At 42.9% G+C, this 19,910-nt stretch overlaps 2 protein-coding genes across 3 annotated transcripts; both read right to left on the bottom strand.

Annotated features, from left to right (window-relative positions):
* Positions 1-2,274: 2,274 nt before the first annotated feature.
* Positions 2,275-5,016, bottom strand: LOC134876055 (mucin-2-like). The gene has a single exon (XM_063900898.1). The coding sequence runs from the start codon at positions 4,915-4,917 to the stop codon at positions 2,668-2,670; it is 2,250 nt and encodes a 749-aa protein (XP_063756968.1). The 5' UTR covers positions 4,918-5,016; the 3' UTR covers positions 2,275-2,667.
* Positions 5,017-8,917: 3,901 nt separating this feature from the next.
* On the bottom strand, positions 8,918-14,999 carry LOC134876126 (CD276 antigen homolog). 2 transcript variants are annotated; one of them, XM_063900986.1, is made up of 6 exons: positions 14,782-14,999; positions 13,301-13,639; positions 12,492-12,705; positions 11,437-11,501; positions 11,025-11,129; positions 8,918-10,554 (listed from the first exon to the last, which is right to left on the bottom strand). In XM_063900986.1, the coding sequence occupies exons 1-6, from the start codon at positions 14,825-14,827 to the stop codon at positions 9,929-9,931; spliced, it is 1,395 nt and encodes a 464-aa protein (XP_063757056.1). In that variant the 5' UTR covers positions 14,828-14,999; the 3' UTR covers positions 8,918-9,928. The 2 variants fall into 2 exon arrangements, with proteins under 2 accessions (XP_063757056.1, XP_063757055.1); XM_063900985.1 differs by having other exon boundaries at positions 8,918-10,557.
* Between the last annotated feature and the right edge of the window lie 4,911 nt (positions 15,000-19,910).

The following is a 19,910-nucleotide window of genomic DNA, read 5'->3' on the forward strand; positions in this document are numbered from 1 at the left end:
ACAAGTGGTCAGTATTAGCCCTATTTCTTTTGCTTTTTCATATTGTGAAATCTTTTAAGTTGTAGAATTAATGTTCAAATGGGACTAATTGTATTTTCTTTTGTGTTTTTGTATACATGTAGTTCTACGGTATATTACTGTAATATTGTGAAAAGAACTCTTGAGTCCATCACAACCAGTCATTGGGCGGCATACAGTCACTGGTACATATACTCTCTATAACCAAATGCGAGGTCCTGCACGAAGGCATACGACAGAGCAAGAGAGAAACGTTTTGCAATTCAGCAGATGTAATATCCAGAGTATTCTTCTCAGCACTGAGGTCTCTACAGTCTGCAAAGATCTCTTTCTACTTGTGTGCAGAAATATCTCCTACTGCTACTTCCTGTTCACTCCTGTTTAACTAACTCTACACAACAGGCACAGGCAGAATGAGAAGGGACTTTGGAACATTAGAGCATGGAGACATGTCCCAGTAGAGACACTAAAAACACTCTTGACACTAAATTAATGTACCTCTGAAAAAGCACTTTAAATCTAAACCCTGAACATAGCGTGGTCCGGACGGGTTATATCTGGAGCATTAAGCCTGGTTCTGTAGAGGCTCATCGTAACTCTGTCCTCGTGATTACATGAAGGCCGGAGATATGACAGTACTGCATGTTAGACACTTTTATTGTGCTATAAATGTCTTCATTTGGGGGCTGGAGGGAGGTTCCGGTTAACAGCATGTCCTGTTTTTTCAATTGCGTATTTCAGGTAATGTGTGACCTCTGACCCGAGTAAGTATGTGTGTGTCTGCTGATGGCCTTCCTTCTCCTGCTGCTCCTCTTCCTGACCTTCAATCAAAGCAGTGTTTCTCCAGCTAGCTCTGTCCAATCACAAATGCTCTCGAAATAAATACCCTTTCCCTAAACTTTGAAATGTTGTTGTGTTCTGTGAAATGTCGTTGTGATTCTTGAGTTGCACTTCAGGGCCACCGTAAAGTCAGTCTGGTGCAGGTTTGATGAACACTCGATAAAATATAATGTTTACATTAATATATATCCATCCAAAACAGCTGGTACTTAATTAGGAACCTGCTACCTAGAGCTCAAAGAGGACAAAAGCCAGGGAGTAAAAAGAGACATGACTGTTTGATATCAAACCACAAATAGACAACAGCACAGGCAGAGTGAGATTTACTGTCAGCTTTAATGACCTTTCACTGATAGCTGATTAAACACTGAACTCCGGCACAGTTATTACCCACAGCGCAGATGATGCAAACACACTGTAGCCTAATGAAACGGAAATGCTGTTTTTTATTTGGCATCTATTCACTGTAGTCCCAAAGGCTATATTCACTTCAAATGTCGCAACAAAGAACCTCGTTTGGAAATAATGTCAAGTCACATTCACTCAGTAAAGTTTGAAAACAGTAATAGAATGAAAATAAATAACTTAGTCAAATTGTATTTGCTTTTCCAAATTAAAGGGTTGAATGCATGATGTTACAGGTCCCAAGTGAAGGGACCAGCGGGCAGATTGCTGTTATAACAGAAAACGAAGAGCAGCATGTTGCTTTACCAGGGCAGCCCTCGTAAGAAAAGAGACGCTTCCCAGCCAATCAACACACTACTAGTGCCACCTATTGGCCACAGCATGAAAAGGCACTGCTTTTAAACAGGATTACATTATAAATCAAAATACAATAAAACCACAATGTGACCACATTCTGTGAGGGTCACAATGACACCTTTTTTTTTTTTAGATCGCTTCCAAAGTGAATTTGTGGTCTATTTTAGGAGACTAACAGCATTAGTAGCACGTCTGCTTTCTATCAGGAAGTCTGTAGAGGAGTCTCCGTATCAGTTTAATGTTTGTACCTAACAGGTTCCTCTTTTTGCTAATGATCTCTCACTTTAATCCAAAGGCATTTCATTTTAACGCATGAATCAGCATCTCTCTGTCAAAAAATAAAACTAAAACTCCCCAAATCTTTACTGCCGTTTCTTTATTTGCAAACCTTTTTTATTATTATTATTTAAATATATATAAACTGCTTGGTTTTCGCACTAATTATTAAATATACACAACTTTATTATTAAATTCATTCCGTTTACTAGACATGGGTAAAAACTGAGTAAAAAAAACAACACGTATCAGTACAACGATATTGAATGTGTCTCTTGATTTGCAGTTCACCAGCCTAATGTTTGCAGGAGCTCTTTGTACACAGCATGTTTCATGACGGACACACACAGCAGTGAGTGACAGGAATGGATTTTTAGAATTTGGACTTTTTGCTTAACTAAGACGCTGTTAAAGATGTGGAATAAAGATGTGTTTTGTGAAAAACTTCTGGAGACTGGTGGTCTGTTTTCCCCCCTCACCTTTACTCTGATGTAATACATTCACAGGCTCTAAACTCTCCATGTGCCCAGTGTTTCTCTTTCATAGTGACTACAATGTGCACTTGTTTTGATGCAAGGCAAGTTTATTCTGCAAGATGCAAACAGACACAAACACACATTGAGGATGAAGGAAATGGTAATTAAATCTATTCAAAGGAAGTCCATAAACTGAAGGACTGTTATTTCAAAATAAAAGCACAGCAGCTCAGCAGTTAGCCCTAACACGAGTTTTAGGAGGGACTAATCTCAACGTCTTGGTGCAAAACACCTGCTAGTTGTCGCTCTGGTATTGGGATAGCACCTGGTAGTATGCAAAGACATTCTGGTAATAGTGAGAAATATATACTTGTGTCAGAGGTGGACACAAGGTGGAGGTATTTGAAAGAGGAAGAGGAGGGTTGATCATCGTCTGAGGGCTTGAGGTTTGAGGAGGAGCTGAAGAGGAAGGCGGGCGATGAGTGGAGATGATGCGATAAGCCGCTGAAGTCGAAGTGGGGTTTGACCGAGGATCACTGAATGATGGACTAGATGCATCTGTGGTTTGAAAGGTAACACTGCTCGTTTGATTTGGAGAATATCTGAAAGTGGGATTTGAAAGAGTAACATTGTCGCTGGAAGGAACAACAGTGGAACTGCTCTGAGGCGTTAACGGCTCCGTAGTCCTTTCTGCAAGGGTAGTAGCGGCTGCTGCTGAAGTACGATGAGGTTTCGTTGAGTATGAAGTGACAGTAATGCCACTGAGGGTGGGGGTGGCACTTTGAGGCATTGCAGAAACAGTAGAAGTATCTAAAGAAAGATTGGCGGAGGGGCTTTCCTCAGAAACAATAGCTGTTTGAGTTGTCGCTGTGGCAGCAATGACGGAGGGGGTTGGTGTGACAGGTGCAGCAGGTACTGGGATCCATGTTGTTTGAGGCAGTGTAGTCTCTAGCTTTGCCAGGGTCGGTGCAATGGTAGATGATTGTTGGGTAGAAGTTGGGCCGTGAATGGTAATGGCTTCTTTGGGAACGCTAGAAGTTTTAGGAGTTGGATAAGCTGACATTACACGTAGAGGACTTGTGGTCATGGTAGCAGAGACAGTAGTGGCTGGAACAGTATCGAGATCCTCAGGTGGAATTGCAGGACTCATCCCAGACGCGGGAGTTGTGGTAGGTTTAAGAACAGTCTCGGCAATAGGAGGCTCGTTGATTTGATGAGGAATAGTGGCACTTTCAGGAGCCGTGGCACCAGGAGGCCAACTGGTCTGAGTGACCTTTGTATCCTGATTTGCAAATCCGAAAGCTGAAAAAATGGTTGCCAGTCCTCCAAATGTCCCTCCAATTAAACCAAATAAACCTGCTAAACCAGCTCCAACTCCTGCAATGGGAATACTTGGTACTAGAACTTCTCCATTTGGACTTTGTTCAATTATTTCCTGCTCGCTGCCTTCTTCTTCTTCTTCTTCTTCTTCTTCTTCTTCTTCTTCTTCTTCTTCTTCTTCTTCTTCTTCTTCTTTCTTTGTAGTTGTGGTTGTGGTTGTTGTAGTGGTAGTAGCTTTGGTGGTTGTTGTGGGGACCGTGGTTGTTGTGGGGACAGTGGTTGTTGTGGGGACAGTGGTTGTTGTGGGGACAGTGGTTGTTGTGGGGACCGTGGTTGTTGTCGGGACTGCCATTGTTGTGGGGACTGCCGTTGTTGTGGGGACACTGGTTGTTGGTGGAATTGTAGTTTGGGGTTGAGTTGTTGTCGAAGGAGTTGTTGTGGTAGTTGATTCACCGGATGTTGTGGTAGGAGGGAGAGTGGCTGTGGTAGCCGTTTCTGTAGTTGTAGGTATAGTGGTGCTCAAAGTGGTAAATGCAGTAGTTGAGAGGGGACTGGCTGTCATAGTGGTAGGGGCAGAAGTTGTACTCAGAGGAGTAGATGTGGTACTGTAAGGGTTAGATGTTGTAGGAAGAGTTCCAGATGTGGTAGAATGAGTTCTAGATGTTGTAGTGAGAGGGCCAGATGTGGTAGAAAGAGTTCCAGATGTGGTAGAAAGAGTTCCAGATGTGGTGGAAAGAGAGCCAGATGTGGTAGAAAGAGTTCCAGATGTGGTGGAAAGAGAGCCAGATGTGGTGGAAAGAGAGCCAGATGTTGTACTGTAAGAGTCAGATGTGGTAGACAGTGGGACAGATGTGGTAGTGAGAGGGCCAGATGTGGTAGTGAGAGGGCCAGATGTGGTAGAAAGAGTTCCAGATGGTGTACTGTCAGGGTCAGATGTGGAAGTGGGAGGTTCAGATGTGGTGAAAATGCCAGGTGTGGAACTAGGAGCCGTAGATGTAGCAGAGAGAGGAGCTGATGTTGTGGGGACTGCCGTTGTTGTGGGGACACTGGTTGTTGGTGGAATTGTAGTTTGGGGTTGAGTTGTTGTCGAAGGAGTTGTTGTGGTAGTTGATTCACCGGATGTTGTGGCAGGAGGGAGAGTGGCTGTGGTAGCCGTTTCTGTAGTTGTAGGTATAGTGGTGCTCAAAGTGGTAAATGCAGTAGTTGAGAGGGGACTGGCTGTCATAGTGGTAGGGGCAGAAGTTGTACTCAGAGGAGTAGATGTGGTAGAATATGGTCTAGATGTGGTAGAAAGAGTTCCAGAGGTGGTACTGTAAGGGTTAGATGTTGTAGAAAGAGTTCCAGATGTGGTAGAAAGAGTTCCAGATGTGGTGGAAAGAGTGCCAGAGGTGGTACTGTAAGGGTTAGATGTTGTAGAAAGAGTTCCAGATGTGGTAGAATATGGTCCAGATGTGGTAGAAAGAGTTCCAGATGTGGTAGACAGTGGGACAGATGTTGTAGTGAGAGGGCCAGATGTGGTGGAAAGAGAGCCAGATGTTGTACTGTAAGGGTCAGATGTGGTAGTGTAAGGGTCAGATGTGGTAGTGTAAGGGTCAGATGTGGTAGACAGTGGGACAGATGTTGTAGTGAGAGGGCCAGATGTGGTGGAAAGAGAGCCAGATGTTGTACTGTAAGGGTCAGATGTGGTAGTGTAAGGGTCAGATGTGGTAGTGTAAGGGTCAGATGTGGTAGAAAGAGTTCCAGATGGTGTACTGTCAGGGTCAGATGTGGAAGTGGGAGGTTCAGATGTGGTGAAAATGCCAGGTGTGGAACTAGGAGCCGTAGATGTAGCAGAGAGAGGAGCTGATGTTGAACTTTGAGGGGTGGTTGTGGGAGCGGCAGAGGTAGTTGAAATGGGTGGTGGGCAGTTGCAATTTTGACTTTCAGCATTAAGTTTTGGGTAAAATTCAGTTACAGTTGTGTGGAGAGGACATTGTGTTCCAGGAAATACTGAGCTCAATGTACTCAGTTCCCTGTGGAGCTCTGCCAAGGTCTTAGTCTGCAGATATTTTTCACCATCTGGGATGTTTGGGCCCCAGTGGGCACTTGCTAGCCACCTACTCTCATGGTGACTGTAGCAGCAGAACGCAGACCAGAGCATGGACGGGACGTTAATCCGGTTTGAAATAGATTTTTTTCCTGGCTTGGCTCCAATGACCACAAAGCCTTCTTTGATGTTGTTGTTGTTGATGCAATATTTGTCAAGAACACATTTGATGCAGCTCTCCATTCGGTTCCAGCTTCCTTGGTTGAATGGACCTTCCTGTGGAACGATGTTGGTGAGGGTGAAGGTAGACTTCTTATCATCCGTGGTGGAGGCGTAAGAGCATGGAAATAAATGCCCTCGGTCGAACCCTTGGTTGCTGTAGTCAGAATTCACTGCCTGGTTTTTGTAGGTCATTTGTTTGACCTCCTTCCCCATGTTCTCATCGTCTTCAAGCTGTAACAATTAAAAGGCAAAGTTACTGAGGGCAGGGTGGATCCCAACTAGACTAAATTCAATAGCTGTGAATTATTAAATATTACAAAAAGTATACCTGCGGTTCTATCTTCCACATTTCACCCTTAGGTCTTCCGGTGTTGATTGTCCCGATGTACTTGGAAGCAGAAAACACTGGGATCCTGTTTTTCGTGTCGTAGAGCGTCACATAGCGTCTAACGCCAAGGAAAGTCTGGCAAATGGGTTTGTATCCTTTCTGGTCCAGGATGTTCCCTCCCTCTAGGATTCCGGGCATATTTGGTGGAGTTCCGTTAAGGAGAAACTCAGCACATTGGGACATTGACTCCACCACTTTGGATCCTGTGGGAACGATGGATAGGAGGAGGACGAGGAGGAGAGCAGGGAGCGGCGGGATGCACCACATCTTCGGTAATGCCATCGATTACACTAGGTCAAAAGACAGATGAAAATGAGTGATGAGACATGACTGTACTTAAAACACAGGGACTTCTTAAAGAGGCCCTGTCATGCTTTTGGGTTGTTTCTCCTTCCTGTTGTATAGGTTTTGGTGCATGTAAATGGTCTCACGGTTCACAGTGTGACATTCGCAATGGTTACAGATGAAAGACGCAGTGGTTTCCACCTTGTTGCGTCTGTTGATTAATGTAAGTAAGCTTTAAAGAAATACAGAAGGAACTGTTGCAGTGAAAAAGTGGAAGGATGAGAGATGAGGTCAGCTGCAGCATTTCTATGAAAGAGAAATGAAACTATACGCTTAGAATTAAGATCCAGTATTAATTCAGAGAAATGTTTTCAAGATAATTCGCGCGGGGGGTTGGGGGTAATCTAAAGCAGGAAAACAGTTATATAAAGTATTGAAAATAGCATCTGGAATTAAAAAAAACTATAACAGACAATGCAACATCAGTGCCTTACAGAGGAACAGCTGTTTGTGTCTGGCAGCTTTTCTTGTTTATTATAAAAGGAAGAAATTGTAATCACAGAAGCCCTCAAGAACCTGGCCCCCTCCCTATCTCCCTGACCTCCTCCAGCGTCATATCCCCACCCGTTGCCCGAGGTCCGGATATACAAACACCCCAAAGACCAGCAGGACTAAGTTTCGGACCTGGGGGGACCGGGCCCAGCCACATCAGACAGTCAACCACCCTACTACCATCATTCAAACAGGCACTCACACCCACCTGTTCAGACTGGCTCTTCCCTGTTAAACCCCTTCCCAACACCATTACTCCACCAGTTCACAATGCCTTGTTTCTTCTTGCTTCTTGATCTAGTAAAGCGCTATATCAATTAAACGTATTATTAATATACTATATTGCATCTTGTATATACAGTTAAACTCTAAATTTGAAACAAAACAGTAAATAAATTAATGAATGGATTAATTAATAAAACGAAGCTCAAAAAGGGATTTAAAAATAAAGAAAATATTACCTGACGCCGGATTCATGGAATTAAACGAAATTGGTCTGTATGTTCACACAGCAGCAGAAACAATCCTGTTCCTCAAATGTGAACTGACAGGAAGAAGTCTGATATATGTTTCTGCTGTACGTGAAAGTGGGCGTTCTCTTTTCTCTAAAATTGTCACTTTTTTCTAAAAATATCTGACGTTTTTTTCTAAATTTCGACTAAAATGTCCCACTATTTTCTACATTCTAACTCCTTCATCATCTTCTTTAAAAAATCCCTTTTTTTGTGTGCAAATTGTTATTCCTTTCTATTTTCTTTCCAAATGTCTGATTATTTTTCCAAATATTTTCTGACTTTTGTGAAATTCCGACACTTTCTTCAAAATGATCCCTTTTTTCCTCAAATATTTGACATTTTTCAAATTTCTGGATTTTTTTTCTAAACGTCGACTTGTATAAACCAAACTCTGCAAGAAGCTCACAACACAACTGGAAACCGGGGGACTAAAAAGGGACGCACACAGCTGGGAGCGGAGCGCTTGGTGACGTTCAGGATCATACAATTCGCCAGCCGTCACTGTCACTGGAAACTAACCTAAAATGTGTATTTTATTTGCTTATTTTACCAATTTGATCACATGATTCCTTCTAATGTGGTGAAAGGGGTCTCCGGTGGGTCTCTCTCAGCGTTTTCAGCCGGTAATACCTTTCGGAAAAATACATGGAAAGTGGAAGATGCACCGGGTCACATGAAAAGTCAATTTGTCTTAAAGAGAAATGAAAGTAAATGCCTAGAATTCAGATCCAGGATTCATTCTGAGAATACTTTTAAAGAGTACGTTTATGTTTACAGGGTCTGATTTTTGCAGCGCCTTTGTTCTGGGTTCTGGAGGCTTTTGTTTCCAATTCTGGTTTTTAAATTTGATTCGAGTCTGGTTCGGATGGAAATGTCCACTAGGTGTCAGGAGATAATAACCTATGATGGTTGAGTATCTGACAGGATGAAACACGTCAGATCTTAAATGCTTTACCTTCCAATAGGAGGTTTCATACACGTCCTAACTAAATGTGTTTGCTTGTATTATTCTTTCATATTTATTCATTTAGCTTTTTTATTTTTAGCAACGCATCAAAGCAAATTCAAGCGTGGGGCAAATTTCATTCCAAGGCAGTGTTGTGCTCCCTGGCGCCCATATCTGAAATACTGGTGCCAATTATGGGATGTGTGTGCTTAGAAAGTCACCATTATATCAAATATGTAGTGTGTTTTATCAGCTCACAGCAGAAAGTAATATAAAAATACAGAACCTGTGTGTGAAAACATTCATTTTATTGTATGCCTGCAGTCTGTTGTCTCCAGAGGACATGCTACAACCCTCTGCGTAATGCACGCGCACACACACACACACACACACACACACACACACACACACACACACACACACACACACACACACACACACACACACACACACACACACACACACACACACACACACACACACACACACACACTTTAAAATAAACCACATTAAACAGGATAGCTCATTCAAGATTAAATAGTCTGAAAAGAAAGGGATTTTTTTAGTGTATGAAAGTACAAAGGTGCAAAAAAAAATAGCATTAAAAAGGAAAAGCAACTTGTTTTGAAGCATTCAAAAAGGAGTTTCTGACAACCCATTACAAAGGATGCTAAGCAGGATGGTTCAGTAAACACACTGTGGCTGTAAGGTCTGCCACAGGGGGGGTGCACTTTATCTTCAGGTCGTAGAGTGGCAACTCCTGAGTAACCCTAACCCTTAAAATGACTCCTGTAAACAGCGATGTGTAAACAGCGACTTGTAAACAGCGATGTGTAAACAGCGATGATAGCTAACTCGTACCAAACCCCACTACTTTTACTCAAGCACACATTTACCAATACCATTATTTAATTGAGTATTTCCAAATTAAATAACATTACACTTCTATTCTACTACAATTTGGACATTTTTCTGTGGTTTTCTTACTTTAGAAAACCTCCATATTTACAGACAGAAAACATGATTTATTGGCATGAACTATGGCACTTGGTAGTCTACAAAGTATATCAAAGTTAGTTCTGCATTAAAAGGTTGTAAGCATATTAGTAATATAATTTAGCCAAATTATTTTAGAGATGAATAATAGGTACCTTTCATTTTGGGTAATTTAAATATACTTTGGCCTAAGTGAAATCATGAGTCCTTCCTCTCTCTCGGACCTCTGTATTTTGATGTCTTCCTATGCTAAACAAAAACAAAGACACCCCCGCCCAGCTCTCATTTAAGCAGCATCATGGAATCCTATTCAGGTAGATTTGCCAGAGGAAAGAAGCGGTTGCTGGACGGTGAAGCGTAGGAGTTGGTGTTTCTACGTGGATGTTTGGCACGTTTTGAACGTGATCCAGACTCGGACATGCTCTGAGAACGCTCAACCTGCCAGGAAGAGGAGGCTGAAGGAGATCTGGGTGAAACTCTATCACTTCTGGTCAGAAGAGCAGGACTGCTGTGGGTGCCAGTGCCTTTTTGGATCCGTGGGAACCCAAGGCTTTGTGTTGGTTTTGAGTTTTGGTTCGTTTTTTGACAGTTGTTGTTGGTTGAAGCTGTTGGTTTTGGATCGTCGTCGTGGGGAAAGGGCCCTGGAGGTTTCAGGGGTTTTGAGACATCTGGGGAAGAATGAGAGGGACCGTTCATAATCGTAGGCTGGCCATGAAGATCCACGAGACTGCACTGTTTGGATCTCAAGTCATCCAGTTCTTTATTTAGACTGCAGATCTGCTCGTCTTTGTGGAGAAGTGTGGACTCCAGGTCACGGATTTTCCTCTGAAGCTCATGCAGTTTGGAGTCAGTCTCTTTTTCCTTGTTGTGACCTTCTGCTGTGATTGGCACCCTGGTGTATTGCTTACATGGTAAACACTTTTGATCCTTCACTGCTGAAAAACACAACAAAATGTCCTTCAAGCATATCAATACTGACAGTTTCAACCTGTAAAGAAATACACGACAAAGATTGTTTCCTCATAAGCTGTATTAATGTACGGTTACTGCCATTTGCATTAAACTTAACACCAGTGTTTGGTTCTTTTTAAAAGCCATATATCAACACTTGTATTTGCTGTAAAGGCTTTTATGGCAATCAGATGCAGTTGGGGTATCTTAACGAGCTAAAACGTGGTGAATCTTTTAATGGAATCCACACAAAGCTGCGCAGCCCGCCTACAACAAGCAGTGCTAAACCTGGAGGAAGGGACTACTCTAGATTGTCCCGTAAGACCCCTGAGAAGCGACATGGACCAAATAACCACATGTACAGAAAACTGTACGGTGAGAAGATTTGGGGATTTTGCAGCATCAGACAATCGAAAGTTCTCCTGTTAACAAAACAGTGTTACCAACTTACCACAGGGGACACATCGCCTCCATAGGCAGGCAAATACCGCACATACAATTACAGGTAATATAACAGCAATGATGATGTATAGAGTGCAGGATGTCTCGGGTCCACCTGAAATGACAGTAAAAAGGTATGATAAATATAGGCCGTCATTTCACCAAATAAGTCACTTGAATTTCCCCTTTAAACCCGCAAAGAGCACATTTCAGAGAAATGAACTGCTTATTATGGAATCATTTTAGTAACACGTAACCATCTGGAAACAGCAAGACAACATTTGAGAAAAGATGATCATGCTGGGTAAAGCAGCCATGCAATTATGATAAAACAGAACAAATCATTTTGGTTACTGCCCTATTTTATAGCAGAACTGTGTTGAATGTGATATGAGAGCTGCATTGTTAAAGCTCCCCCTTACCTGGTGTGTGAATATGTGTGTGTCTCGTCTGGTTTATTTCATCCTGGTGAACTCGGCAGGTGACCCTGTAATGAAAGCAGTGAAACATGTAGAGTGTTGTGCTGAAAACAGAAGTGTTGAGCGATTGGGGAGAAGTATATTTCGATATGTTGTGGGTGCATTTAAAGTTTGACTGCTGCTCTTAAAGTTTGGTCATCTGTGAGAAAATAATGTGTATTAAACTGAAATTGAACCTGTTGGACGCTGTCACACCCCTCCTGACGTTCAAACACCTTTTAGTTACCTTATGCTGACCGGAAAGTTAGCATCAGAATGGGATATTTTGGAGCGTAAATGCAACAGCTGGAAGTAAAAAGCTTACATTATGCCAAATGCGGCCCGCAGGCCATTTTGAATCGGCCCTCTGCAAATTCCTAAAGCAATAGCCTATGGCCCACAAATTAAACTTTTGCTTGTCTTATATTGTACTTCTCAAATATATATGTTCTTATTTCTATAACAAGCTTGAGATGTAACCTTCATATTTACTCTTATTCTCAGCAATCTGAGGCTTCTGTTTTAAGGAATGAGCTGCCAACAGAATAAATGAACCCCTAAAGACCGATTGTTTTTTTCTGAAAGCGTTGTAAAGTATTGCGCATTATTCACCTACACTTGATTTGTTTTGCTAACTTATAACTTAACTTATGAGGCGATATTCACCTCTGTAAGTCGCCCCGCTCTCTGTATATTTATCTGTATGTGGCCCTCGGTGAAGACAGTTTGGACACCCCTGCTATAAAGGAACTACACCGCTAAGCTAAAGGCGTTATGACGTTTAGTCGTCCCTTTTTAGACACTTTAGTTAGTTGTTAGTGTAATTTACTGACGTATTTTAGGTCTTAGCAGAAAACGTTAAAGTCTCTTAAGCTTGTGTCAAACACAGACCTTATTCTTAACCTTGACTTTGAGACAAGGGAACTTTCTGGGTTTTAGTTATCATTCCTATCCCACTTTATGGTAAATAACAAACATACATATAATATAAAAAGCTGCGTATTAAACTGAAATTGAACCTCTCGCCAGCCTGCACTGTCACCCTCTTTGTGACGTTGAAACAAAGCCTCCTGGAGTCAAAAGGAGCCTTTGTGTTTTGAGCATTGGTGATGTTTCCCTGAGCGGTAAGAAATGTCATCTCAGGCTCCGGGAACCAGCAATCGGCCTCACACTGCAGAGTCACATTCCCACTTTCAGATGAAACTACTGAGAGCTTTGGCTCAGAAACTGCACCTACAAAAACAAGAGTTTACAAGACGACACTTCCTTATTTTTCAGGGATTTTACTGACTAAAATATTTGTGCTGTTGCTTAAGTAAAGGAGTACTTCTTCCAATGCGCCGTTACCAAATAAATCAATGCAATGCTAACTAAGCCTTAAGTCAACAGTTAAAGCTCTTTGCATTTCAACGCTTTAAGAGATAAACCCTTCAAAGCATACATGTCTACCACACCTGAGCATGTTCTGTAAAAGCAATTAGGCCTGTGCGCAGAGCGGGAAGAAGTACTCAGATCTGTACTTAAGTCAAAGGACCAGAGTTTAGGAATACTCTGTAACAAGTATTTTAAACTTAAAGGTGACCTTAAATGCAAAATGAATGTCTTGTATATTTGAATGTGTGTCCCCGGTGAGTTACAAGGCTCAGAAAGTTTAATCAAAAAAGGTTCTCCCTCTTTTTCTCCTGATCGACATATTTAAAGGAAAAATAAGCAAGCGTCATATGTTCTTTTTAGGGTTTGAGCCAATCAGAAACCACGATAACCCTCATCCACCTTACCAATGAACATCAGACATATACTTTTTGGGATATAAAAAGTCTGGACTTACCCACAGACAGATCTATGGAAGCCACCTCCAGGGGTCTACTCTTAATCGTCTTGCATTTGTATTTTCCCTTATCCGACAGCTGCACGTTGGAAAGCCTCAGCGATAGGTTCCCCTCTTTCAGTTCCTTCAAGAAGAGGTTTGTCCTGAATTGGAAAGTCGGATTCTGCTCCTCGAAGGTCTCACAGCCCCGATACAGGAAGACGATGGGCGGATTCAGGTTCTCCTTTGACCACTCCACCGATGGGACGTCAGACTCAACGCTGACGTTGCAGGGCAGGATCACCATTTCTCCAAAAATGGCTTGGATCTTAAGCGACCCAATGTCCTCCAAGGCTTCTCCTAGAAAACACAAAATAATAAAAGCAGTGCTGTTGAAGTTCATATGACAAAATGTATAAAACTCTGCATTGGATCACATGCCATTACTGATGGAAAGTAACCAAGTACATTTACTCAAGTATTGTACTTTTTTGACATATTTTGGAGTTTTAATTTCAATTTAATGCAAATTATTTGTTTTGCTGCACCACATTTCAGTGACAAATATTGTACTTTTTACTCCACTACATGTATTTTAACACATTTGTAAAACACACGTGGGAATAATGCAGTACTGTATAACCTACACAGTACTTTGAGTATCTACATTTGGTGCACTTTGACAAACTACTATATTAAAATGCTCATTTAGAAAAACTATAATAATAACGAAATAATTCACAAGTACTTTTAGTATATTTTAATGGTAATACTTGTGTACTTTCTCTTAAGTAACACTTGGAAATCAGGACTTCTACTTGTAACAGAGTATTTAAAGACCATGTTATTTGTACTTAGAAATACACGGAATCCAAATTAAAAAATGGTCCGTCTTATTAATAAAAAAAATCAATGATATACAATAAATATTGTGGGGAGTAAAGTAAATCACCGCCGCATAACCTTCAAATAACCACAGACAGATACAGCCTATATCTGTATGATTAGGCGATGACACGGATGGAAGTGAACAATAGAGTGTGCACATCCACGAGACACCAGGAAACCCCAAGATTGTGAAATCCACCACACAGTCTTTCACCGACTCCCCGGACTCAACACAGCCGGCGTCGGGGCTGCTTGGTGGCAGCCGCGCACCAGGAAAGACCGTGGCTCGCACTTAGGCCCTGACTGACAGACCTCCCGATCCTCACACTGGATCCGCTAACCCCGCTATTCTGACTGTCATCGACGGCCAAAAGAGGACCGTCCGAGTTACGCGTCCAGGACGCTCCGGCAGTCCTATTATTCCACTGCCTTTTGGTGGAAGTAGAAGACTCCACGATATTAAAGATGATGCAAATCAAGCACCATTCAAACACTTTTTTCTTCCCCACTTCTTTTGTGATTCATCTCGATGATATTATAATCTGCATTAACGGAGATACATTAAACATCGAAAACACTCAGTAACGCTGTCATATGCAAACTTCGATACATACCTATGCAAAAAACCAGGGCAGAAACCAGGAGCTGGGGGAGAGACATGGCGAGAAAACACACCAGAACTGAATTCCTGTCAATCTTTAAGGAGTTTATGGAGAATAAGTGAATATTCTAACTATAACTTCACGGTCTGCAAAAAACACAAACCGATCCAGCGGCACCTTCCCTAAATTCCATTTGTACTTTCGATTTCGCCAGTCTACGTCAATGGGAGCGATCCATTCAAGTGTCAAATTACAACATGTGTTTATGATTTATGCGGAGAGCGGCATTCCATTACTTTACAATTAATGTAATGTATGTATATATATATGTTATAAATACCTTTACAGTAACTAACCTGCCCATAGAACATTAGCCAAACATATTGTATTGAGGTTTTATCATTTTATCAGATTTACCAGGGGTTGGGTTGCTTTAGTCTACTCCGTACAAGTGTTCTGAAAGGAGTCCAGCAGGTTTAACTGCACGTCGCTGTTCAATGTCTCCACCACCGCCTCTGTCCTCAGCTGCAGGAGCTAATGAAGACCCTGCCGTGGCAAACACATCACTCATTTTGGCAAATTTTGCAGCGTTGGTTTGAAGAACCAGCTTTTTCTTTTGTCGCAGTTTCTCTGCACCTCCTTTTCGTTTTCTCTCCATTTTCAAAGATACGAACAGATGATGTTACCGGCGCACCGAACCAAAGGGGGGAGGTGTTTCATGATATGATTGGGCGAGCCCCGTGTCGGTGGAGAAAATAACCAACGAGCTGCAGAACTTGGTCAGACCAATGTATAAATAAATATAGGGCGGGGACTGAAGGCCCAAAAAGCACGTCGGCCCACGGGGAAAATTCCAGTATGCCTGAGTCAATATGGAGTGTGTGTGTGTGTGTGTGTGTGTGTGTGTGTGTGTGTGTGTGTGTGTGTGTGTGTGTGTGTAAAAGTCCACCGATCCCAAATTAACTGTGTTTTTTGTGTGTGAATTCAATAGGCAGAATATAAAATGATATAAGAGCCTTTCTGAGAGTAAATATAAATATATACAGGAGCATTAAAACCAACAAGACAAAGAGACACCTTCACACCGTGACTTGAGCTGTTGTAAAGCACTGGTCCCCAAGCTTCAGCTGGTCCCCATTCTCCAAGAACCCCTGAGAAGGAACTGGATTTTTAACTTCACAACTTCATACTGTACATTTTACTTTCATATGCAATTCAATATGCCATTCCTTTCACTCTTAAGGCAAACAATATCCTTTTAGCTGGTCCTTCAATAGTGTTTATTGGACAGTGTAACGGATCCCCGTATATAACTGGTTTGAGTCTTTACTGCTGGTTCAAATTTACTGTTTTATTTTCTCTTGTTCAATACTACATTCCTTATACTTTCAAACTATCACCACCGTAAGAACTGTTTGGCCTCATACGGGTCCATTAAAACTATAAAATCCTTCTATTTTACACACGTACATCCGTTCGTGACCAGATCATACACTGTACTAAAAAGTTACACGCTAACAAAGTGACGTATGATTAACATTTTACCTTTCAAAATAAAAGTCTATAGGAAAATGAATGGCATAAGGCCTGTATAAAATTCTTAAACTAATTCCGTGTTCACAATTATGCAAATAAGTACAAATTAAACTAAAAATGAATTATACCTTCATGGGGTTATTTACACTCCCACCAAATTCTAGTGTTTTTCCAAAATGGAAACATTTAAAACACACAATTTCAACTTATAGGGATAACCCTTCAAATATATATGGCTACACCACACAGAAAACTATATTGCATTTCATAACTGCATAGTGCCTAAACAGCTTCTAGCAATAGAACTAATTTCTGGACAGGGCGCTCCAAAGAGGTCCTGATGGTGCGCTCTCCTTTGTGGTTCAGCTCCTTCTCTCCAAACAAGATTTTGGCCCGTCTCACAAGTCCATCTTTGCCTTGAATGACTTCACTCTTTCATGATGGTGGGCGATGATCAGACTCGTCACGTGATGTCCCTGAGGAATGGCTGTTGGGTGCTTGAATGTGTTAGGGAAAGATGAGCGGCTGAGCCTACCTCCCACCTTGAGCACACCCTCTGCATCTAGGAAAACATCGAGGTGATACAGCTTGTTTTGTTTTGGTAGCTGATGTCCTTTGCTTAGTAGCTTTATCTCTTCTCCGTATGTTTGACTTTGCATGTCTTTGATGATGAGCTGCTCTGCACTCTGTCTTTCACTAACTGATGAGAGGTCACATGATTTTACCTTTCTTGCACGCCGTATGAGCCGCGCCACTGCTTTGACTGCCCGAGACCAGCATGAGAACTTATTCAGTCTGTCTACAAGGTCAACTTGTTCTGAGGTCTTTGTCTGAAATGTCTGAGCCTTTCTAACCTCTGGGTCACCGACAGGCAGCTCTGAAGGCACCTCTGTTGGCATTTCGATCTCCCTTTTCCACAGAAAGCTAGGGCCAGTGAACCAATCAGAAGAAAGTAGCTCATCTACTGTTTTCCCTCGAGATGCATAGTCTGCTGGGTTTTCGTCAGTTGGTACATAGAACCATTGCTTGGGGTCTGAGGCATGACGAATTTTCTGCACTCTATTTGCTACAAAGGTGTGAAAGCGGCGAGCATCATTATTTATGTAGCCTAAGACAACTTTTGAATCTGTCCAAAAGAACTCTTCTACATTACAGTAGCCTAATTCTTCTTTGAGCATATTGCTCACTGTGACTGAGACAACTGCTGCGGTAAGCTCTAACCTGGGTATGGTTGTGACCTTCTGTGGCGAGACGCGTGCCTTTCCCATGAGAAGAACACAGTGAATGTCTTCTCTTTCGTTCTTCAGTCTTAGGTATGTGCATTGGCCGTAGCCTGTGGTGCTTGCATCTGAGAAGTGATGTAGCTCTGTTTTGATCACTTTTCCAAAGCCAGCTGGCTGGTAGCAGCGAGCTACGCGTATCTTTTCCATCTTAACAAGGTCATCTTGCCATTTCTCCCACCGTGGCTTCAACTGCTCTGGAATTAGGTCATCCCATCCTGTTCCTTGATGGCACATGTCCTGGAGAATTTTCTTTCCGTTAAGAAGGTATGGAGCTACGAAGCCTAGCGGGTCATATATGGAGGCAACAGATGACAGGATGCCGCGCCGTGTTGCGGGCTGGTTCTTTGGTGCGACTTTGAAGGTGAAACAGTCACTCTCGATGCTCCAGTATATTCCTAATGCTCTCTCTAAGGCTGCGTCATTGAATCTGAGATCCTTTGCTTTAATGTCTATAGCGTGCTCTGTTGAGGGGATGCTCTGGAGAACAGCACAGCTATTGGACACGAATTTGTGAAGGCGTAAGCCTCTCTTTGCACACAGCTCACGTGCCTCCTTTGCTATCTGAATGGCCCTTTCAACAGACTCAACACTAGTGATGCCATCGTCAACATAAAAGTCTCTGGCAATGAACTGTGATCCTAATGGGTGTGTGTGACTGTGTTCTTTGGCGAGCTGCTTTAGTCCATAATTCGCACATCCTGGTGAAGACACGGCTCCAAACAGATGGACCTTCATCCTGAATTCTTCGGGAGGTGTGCTTACATCGCCGTTCTTCCACCATAAGAAGCGTAGGTAGTTACGGTCCTTCTCTGAGACATGGAACTGGTGGAACATCTTTTCAATGTCACACATCATAGCAATGTGATGCTGGCGGAAACGAATGAGAACACCTGTGAGACTGTTAATCATGTCTGGGCCTGGGAGAAGGTGTTCATTGAGGCTACTTCCCTTGTACTTTGCCGAGCAGTCGTAAACTACTCTCAGCTTTTCAGGCTTTTTGGGGTGATAAACACCATGGTGAGGTATGTACCATTTTTCTCCAGACGTGCCTTCTGCGCTTACCTCTTCTGCGTCACCCCTTTCAATGATGTCTTTCATGTAGTTAATGTAGTCGTTCTTGTAACTTTCATTTGCAATGAACTTCCTTTTCAGGTGACTGAGCCTCACGGCAGCAAGCTGCTTGTTATCAGGTAAGCACGGTCTCTCTCTGAAGGGGAGGGGCATTTCATAATGTCCATGTTCGTTTGTCTTTATGTTTTCCTTTAATTTGTCAAGAAACATCAAATCCTCTTGCGAGACTGGGAGGGGGGGACTCTGCAGGATCACTGGTCCACCTGTCACCCTTGGCTGCAGGACATTGACCAGATCCTGTCAGTGAGAGGGCAAGAGCCTTCCCGGCTGTTTTCATGTTCCTCCCGTCGTCTCGCACTTTGAGCCCGTGTCTAATGGAGGGCCCCGTACGGATTTGCCTCCAGAAGAATGCGTTTTGCTGCTAATTCACCCGACGGCTCGCAGCTTTTGCCCTCCTGCAAGAGAGGCAACGCTTTCTGTCCCGTAAATCCTTCCCCTGTGAATTTACGGCCGTCGCTCCACAATCCTACCTGCTGCCTCACTGCTGCCTGAGGCCTGCTGCTGCACTGCTCTGCTACACTGCTCTGTGGTAATCCTACCTGCTGCCTCACTGCTGCCTGAGGCCTGCTGCTGCACTGCTCTGCTACACTGCTCTGTGGTAATCCTACCTGCTGCCTCACTGCTGCCTGAGGCCTGCTGCTGCACTGCTCTGCTACACTGCTCTGTGGTAATCCTACCTGCTGCCTCACTGTTGCCTGAGGCCTGCTGCTACACTGCTCTGTGGTAATTCTATCTGCTGCTTCACTGCTGCTTGCTGCCTATGGCGTGCTGCTACACTGCTCTGTGGAAACCCCATCTGCTGATTCATTGCTGTCCCATGCGTCATGTACTTCTCTTACCCTGCCTAGCCTGCTTGCTTGCTGGCCCTTTGGTTAATTAGCCTGCTTGCCTGCTATCCCTTTGATTAATTAGCCTGCTAGCCCCTTGGTTAGCTATCCACATTCCCTGCCAGCTAATCTAGCCAGCCTCTGCCTGCTATCTGCTCACCAGTGCCTGCTAATGTTTCTGGTGGTTACTTGCTAACACTCATGTAGACTATGGACTAACAAGTCCGTGACTGTGGATATACAACTTGTGGGTGAGTGTGACCTAACTTATCCAGCTAACTGTGCTAACTGTTAGCAGCAACTTTTTTTCCTCGAACCTAGCATGGCCTGCCTCAAACTATTCAATGTCCTCCTTCTCCTTGCT

Source organism: Eleginops maclovinus, chromosome 14, assembly GCF_036324505.1.
Source record: "Eleginops maclovinus isolate JMC-PN-2008 ecotype Puerto Natales chromosome 14, JC_Emac_rtc_rv5, whole genome shotgun sequence".
In the NCBI taxonomy this organism is placed as follows: Eukaryota; Metazoa; Chordata; class Actinopteri; order Perciformes; family Eleginopidae; genus Eleginops; species Eleginops maclovinus.